The sequence below is a fragment of the Gadus chalcogrammus genome, chromosome 17, assembly GCF_026213295.1.
Source record: "Gadus chalcogrammus isolate NIFS_2021 chromosome 17, NIFS_Gcha_1.0, whole genome shotgun sequence".
Classification (NCBI taxonomy): Eukaryota; Metazoa; Chordata; class Actinopteri; order Gadiformes; family Gadidae; genus Gadus; species Gadus chalcogrammus.
In genome coordinates, this window is record NC_079428.1 from 16,995,192 (window position 1) to 17,002,132 (window position 6,941).

The 6,941-nt window shown below is 54.4% G+C and overlaps 1 protein-coding gene across 1 annotated transcript in view; it reads left to right on the plus strand.

Moving 5' to 3' along the window:
• Positions 1-5,482: 5,482 nt before the first annotated feature.
• Positions 5,483-6,941, plus strand: part of LOC130369810 (NACHT and WD repeat domain-containing protein 2) — a 39,920-nt gene continuing 38,461 nt past the window's right edge. Inside the window, 1 exon segment of the mRNA XM_056575367.1 lies at positions 5,483-5,647. Within this exon segment, the coding sequence (XP_056431342.1) occupies positions 5,497-5,647 (151 nt within the window). The 5' untranslated portion in view covers positions 5,483-5,496.

Sequence of the window (6,941 nt, forward strand, 5' to 3'; positions counted from 1 at the left end):
TTTCCTATTAGACACGACAGCCTCACAATGACAACCTCGAGGGATTTATTACGGCTTATCTTGCACCAGAGCCAATTATGTGCATTATCCATCCAGGTGGGCAGATGTGCGTACGTGTCCTCTGGATCCAGAGCCGGGCGCACGGCCACCTAGGCCAGGCCCTTCTGCACACCGCGGGGTCGGACTGTTGTGTTTCTGCCCGGCTGCCCGGGCCCTGGGGCCCTCATCGGATGTGACAGGTCCGAGCATGTGGGCTGCGGACGCCACGGCCGTCACGGCAGGCGGCGTGCGTCGGACCCGCCCCCTCACTGGCTGAACGATAACCAACCAGGACGCGGGACGGAGAGCCACGAGGCCAGAGACACGTAGACACTGAAAAGGATACCAAGGGATCAGAGACTGAGAGCCACTGTTTGAATATACCTGGGTTTTTCTCATTTCTCGTGTTCCTCACTCCCTTTACCTCTGTCTGCCTTCTGTTCAATGGTTCTGCCTGCAAACCAGTGAAGGGAGAGACCTTCATCTGGTTTTCTTTCACTTCCCTCCTTGCGTTACATGAACGGCCTTGGGAGTGTGTGTGGATTTACTCCGAGGGTCCTGCTCTGGGAGCCCATCTGTCTCCCCGGTCCCACAGGACCACCACCAGACAGGGTCTCCCAGGCAGTAGACCAGCTGAGAGCAAAGCAGCCCAAGTTTTATGTGCTTTTGAAAAAAAGTGCGCCTTGGGTAAACTAAACAGTTTTTTAATGATTCATCCCTGAAGACACACACACAAAGGCGCGCGCACACACACGCACACACACACATGCTAGGACTTGAGCTACCGCTGCAGTGACAATGCAGAACTCCTGCAAATCTTCAAGGCCAATTAGCAATGCCCTCATGAGATGCCCTGCCTTTGAACCTGCACTGTTAGAGCAGACCTGTGCAGTAGCTCAGGTTGCACAGGTTAAGGTTAAGGAGATCTATAATCTCCTTAATCGCTGTTCACACTGCTGTTCACACTGCTGTTCACACTGCTGTTCACACTGCAATATGCTACATTGTGGGCAAAAACCTTGAATCGAAAGGTATACGTTGTCAAGGGTTCATGTATGTGGCATCTGGCTGTCACAGTCAGCCAGATACACATACATATATCCAAATGCGTCTGTTGATATACGTGTGTGCACATGTGTGTGTGGTGAGTGAATAAGTGAATAGTTCACCTGTACCTCAAAAAATAAAACAGAAAAGCAATATTCAACAACATGAATTATGTATCAAGGTCACGGCATTTGCACAAACACAACCAGCATTTATTGTGCACTGAAAGTCATTTCCAGTGGGGGGGGGAAGTGACGTGGAGCGCTGTAAACAACCTCCCAGGGGCTTCACCTGGAGTCACTAGTGCTAACCTCAGATGACTCTCAGGGCCCTCAGATGACTCTCAGGGCCCTCAGATGACTCTCAGGGCCCTCAGATAAGTGTCTTATGTCTTGTGTGGTGGTCTTTCTTGTATCTCATTGACTCAATCCAAACACAACGCATTACAGGCGTGACTGATGCTGCGTTGCCATTGCTAATGGGTGGTTCTCCCTCCGTCTTCCCAGGATGCTGATGACGCAGGAAGTTGATATTTCTCTATTTATGTCAATGGAAAAACCAGAGGGTGCTGTTGAATTCTCACCAAAATCGGATTCGGCGGACAGTGTCCTGTCATGCCAAGCAGTAGTAATGCCACGTTCAGGATCTACCTGAGGCCGGACAGTGGTGCATTGTGGGAAGTGATGACAGAAACCATGCTTTTGAGTCTCACGTATGAGAAAGACTGAGCTGTGGTGACCCCAGCAGGCGGGTCACTGTATCGGGTGACTCTGTGGGGGGAGCAGCCCAGGTGGGCCCACGCTCTAGCGTGGCTGTCAGGGCGGCTTTGGGATCGGGGCGGACACTTGTGAACGGGAGGATGGGTAAGTGAACCACTGCACGGCGGCTAGGCTGGACTGGCTCGGGCACTACTTGAGCTTTTCTGTCAGCCTCTGTGTGTGTGCGTGTGCATGTTTGTGCATGTTTGTGTGTCTGTGGGTGTGTTTGTATATAGGTTGCAAGGGGAAGTCACTGTGTATGTCTGTCTGCACACAGATGTATTTTTCCATGGTCTTTGTGTGTGTGTGTGTGTGTGTGTGTGTGTGTGTGTGTGTGTGTGTGTGTGTGTGTGTGTGTGTGTGTGTGTGTGTGTGTGTGTGTGTGTGTGTGTGTGTGTGTGTTTTTGCGTATGAATAAAAAAAAAGGGGCCAAATGAACAGCCATTGTCTGTCTTTTTTGTACGTGTGTGTGTGTGTGTGTGTGTGTGTGTGTGTGTGTGTGTGTGTGTGTGTGTGTGTGTGTGTGTGTGTGTGTGTGTGTGTGTGTGTGTGTGTGTGTGTGTGTGTGAGCGAGTGTGTATCTCCCAGGTGACAGATCACATCTCATCACCGCGGTGACTCACTCCATGGATGGTAGGGGGAGGGGGGGTTGTGTGTCCGTGTGCACACATATGCATACAACGAAGCACTGCGAAAAAACACACACTGATAATTCTGCGTTACACACGACAACGTTCACAAGAAGAGGAGAAGACACAAAGGCTCTCCCCACAGCCAGAGCAAAACGGGACCTGTGTGAGGACGGGAAAGCAAAACCATGACAACCAGCTGTGTGTGTGTGTGTGTGTGTGTGTGTGTGTGTGTGTGTGTGTGTGTGTGTGTGTGTGTGTGTGTGTGTGTGTGTGTGTGTGTGTGTGTGTGTGTGTGTGTGTGTGTGTGTGTGCATACCTTGGCTGGCTAATCCCGCCCAGGTGTCCAGGGTCACTCATCATGGGGGGCTTCCGGGCAGCGGGGAGCCGGAGGGAGGGGGGATGGGGGCAGAAAGGTCGCCCGTGGGGTGCCATGGATTCTATCTTAGGCGCGTGACTTGGGCCCCTGGGTTCTGGGTGCTGGGGGCCTCGCACAGTGAGCTGCCATGGATTCTATCCCGGGCCCCTTGGTTCTGGGTGCGCGGGTTCTGAGGGGCCCCTCACGATGGGTTGTTCTGGATTCTATCCCAGGCCCAGGGCCCCTACCCAGGGGCGCGGGGCCCCTGGGTAGGGGCCCTGGGCCTGGTTCTGTCTAAGTAGGTGAGCCGAGCAGACTGGGAGGTGGGTCAGAGCGGCGCTCTCCAGACCATGTCCCCTGGACTCTGTCGTATGGCCTTCAGTGATCAACCACACAGTCGAGGATCACGGCCTTCTGAAGCTACTAGCAGGTGGAGTAGGCACCTACTGGCCCATAGCTAGGGGCTAATCACCTCTGGTAGATGTACATTCTAACCGGTGATAACGCTCAAAGCGGCTGGTAGACAATCAGATTATTTTTTTATTTTTTTTGTGTGATGTTGGGTTCAGGTTTGAAAAACGCCCAACTTAACAACCCTCTCCAACACAGACCTAACACATCAGGCAGGTTGGCTTGAGGTGAGCGTCACTGTGTGTGTGTGTGTGTGTGTGTGTGTGTGTGTGTGTGTGTGTGTGTGTGTGTGTGTGTGTGTGTGTGTGTGTGTGTGTGTGTGTGTGTGTGTGTGTGTGTGTGTGTGTGTGTTTGTGCTTGTGCATGTATGAGTGTGTGGGTGCTTTTGTATGTGTGTGTGCGTGGGGGGGGAATTCCACGTTCTCCATCCAATCCTGGGTTACACTGACTGGTGCAGAAAAATATATATTGTTCAGCACCCACCCCCCCCCCACCCGCCCCTCGCTCTCAATCCATTCCGTTTAGTACAAATCCAATGCACTTAAACTTTCAGCGTGGATAACCGGAGAGCTGAAGAAAAGGCGGAGGTCCATTTTTCGATACGGCAATTAATTCAAACTCCTTCTCTTCTCCCGCCGGTGTGTAAAATCTTCCTCCCTTCCTCGTGCCCCGCATCAGCAGGAAAAATAAGAAAAAACCGAGATAGGATAAGTTGAGAGAGCAAAAGGTCGAACCACTTCATCCCTGAGTTCACTGCGATTTACATTACCCCGCCGAACCAGAGGGCTGAGGGGGGGGGGGAGGGAGAGAGAGAGAGAGAGAGAGAGAGAGAGAGAGAGAGAGAGAGAGAGAGAGAGAGAGAGAGAGAGAGAGAGAGAGAGAGAGAGAGAGAGAGAGAGAGAGAGAGAGAGAGAGAGAGGGAGGGAGATGATTGTGTCTGTGTGATAGCGGGAGAGAGAGCGTCAGCCAGCAGAGATACATATACAGAGCTCCACCGCGCGAGAGGCACAGTACCGCGAGAGGTCGGCTTTCCCTCGTCGCTCTCCGCTCGCCAGGACCCCAGGACGCGGAGCGGAGCCGCAGCGGACCCACACGGCGTCCCCCAGCCTCCCCGGCCCGCCCTGCCCGCTGACACTCTGACGGTCGAACCCCCTGGTCTCCGTTCCCCGAGGAAACGCGGCGGGAGATCTGCGGACGGCGCGACGCCAAGCGAGTGAACGTGAGCGCGACGCGGAGTGTTGTTGTGTCGCCTGCCGCTGTCAGCGCCCCCCTGCTCCGCGACGTCCCCCGTCCCTCCTCCTCCTCTCTCCTCCTCCTCCCCCCGGTCCCCTCTGGATGAGGGCTCGCTGATTCAAGACAGGACCAATCTCCTCTTGTCGTGTAGCGGACTACTCCAACTTTCACACGCTGCTGTGGCTTCTATTTCTTCTGGAGGTTTTCCGTCTTGGAGTGAGATCGTTTTTTTAAATTAGGAGGAAGCGCCAACTCTGGAGAACCCCGCGACCCCCGGACACCGCGTCGCCCGCCGGTTGATAACGGTCTTCAGCAGTGACTCGTTCCTCACGCTCCTCCGCCAGCATCTTCTGTCTGGGTGGGAAGCAGACCATCATTTTCTCCCGTCTAGTGTACTTCCATGTTGTTTGGTTGTCTCGTCCTTATTACACATGCACACACACACATAGGCCTATGTATAGGCCTATGTGTGTGTATCGGCATGCATGAACTATCACGATTGGTAACGAGTATTTCCACATTACGCATAGTTGACACCTCTAAAGCCATGCGTAACTCCATCCTCCTGTCAACACTAGAGGAGCCGTGGTGGAGACAGTATTCGCCGGGGTTGAGGAGTCAGCGCAGGGGAATGCAGTGTGCGCATGTATCTATGACGGCGGGTTAGGAGATAGTATTATCCGTGCGTAAAGCATGCCGTGTCCATGCACGTAGGCTACCTTATGCAGACCGTATGCGTGCGTGGTGCTCTTTCCTAATGCCTTTGAATGTGTGTGTGTGTGTGTGTGTGTGTGTGTGTGTGTGTGTGTGTGTGTGTGTGTGTGTGTGTGTGTGTGTGTGTGTGTGTGTGTGTGTGTGCGTGCGTGCGTGCGTGCGTGCGGGTGTGTGTGCATTTGTATGAATGTGTGCGTGCGTCTGTCTGTGTGTCTCTGTGTTTGTGTATACCCGTGTGTGCGCGTATGTGCGTTTGCTTATTTGTGCGTGTGATTGTCTTCCTCAGCCACGCTGGACGCCGGCCGTCATGTGGCCCACAGGAGCGGGGACTCGGCCGCCGTGCCCGCGGGAGTCGGCGCTGCGCCGGGCGGCCATCAGCGGGAACGTCCAGGCCCTGCCCCCAAACCACGTGCCCACCGGCCGCAGCGTGAGGGTCTTCATCTGCGCCAACCCCGACGGTAAGGAGAACCCCGTCGTCCAACCCACACCTCCCATTCTCCCAACTCCTGAAGAGTGAACTCAACCAAGTCGGGAACTTCCTGGCCGTTTGTGCGCAGCTCTCGCCCGTGTTAGGTTGATTGACAGCTGGCTGGATCTTTTTCATTGGAATACTAATTGGAGTTGGTGTTTTGTTTTTGAGCATTTATATGGTTTATGGTATCATTTGGAGTGCGATTGAAGACTTTGAGGTTTTACGTGAGATTGTCTGATCCCGTCAGAGTGAGCTCCACTGAACAGGCTCATAAAAGCCTTCACTAAACACCACGTAGGAATCATTCTTCATCATTATCTGTCTCTGAAACGGCCCTCCTGGTCCCAACACTGTAGCAAACCCTGGGAAGAGCTGGTTCAAACCGGAGCAGCCCAGTCTAAATTAATCCAGGGTCACTGAGGGGGTCCGGTCAGCTCTATATATAAACATAAACACACCTCCATTACCCGGTCATGTCGGGGGGACGGAGTGGGAGGAAGGCTGACAACACTCCCAGCCCTCCTGGGTGGAATGAAACCCACATGGCTACTTCTGAGTGCCGAGTGAGTCACCGGCCGACCCGGCCCCTCTACCCCACGTCAGAGTGTCCTCCAACCCGACCGGACCCCCCTACCCCACGTCAGAGTGTCCTCCAACCCGACCGGACCCCCCAACCCGACCGGACCCCCCAACCCGACCCCCGACCCCCGACCCCCGACCTGGGTACTAAACACTCTGGCGGTAGTGACGCTCTCCGGGGGTCCGCCTCTTCTGAACGAGCTGGCGTTTGGGGGAGAGACTAATGAGACAGAGACCCCCAGGTCTACGTCAGGGGGGTCGGGTGGGGTTCACAGCACTCTGTTTCTGCTCCAACGCCCCCCGCAGGCAGAGGGGGGGGAGTGTTGGTGAAGGTTTAAAAATAGTCGGGCTGAGAGTAAACAAAGCCAGGGGGAAGCGGGAAGTGAGAATGAGAGAGAGAGAGAGAGAGAGAGAGAGAGAGAGAGAGAGAGAGAGAGAGAGAGAGAGAGAGAGAGAGAGAGAGAGGGAGAGGGAGGGAGAGGGAGGGAGAGAGAGAGAGAGAGAGAGAGAGAGAGAGAGAGGCAGGGATGCCAATGGTTAATATCAACAGCCCAGCCTGGCAACCAGACCCGCGGAGCGTCATCTCATTAGGAGAGGAAGAGGAACAGAGAGGAAGAGGAACAGAAAGCCACGCGGCCCAATGTCCTCCCCAAACGTGTCGGTCAGACCCCGTCACAGACCGTGAGGCGCTGGGGAGCCGG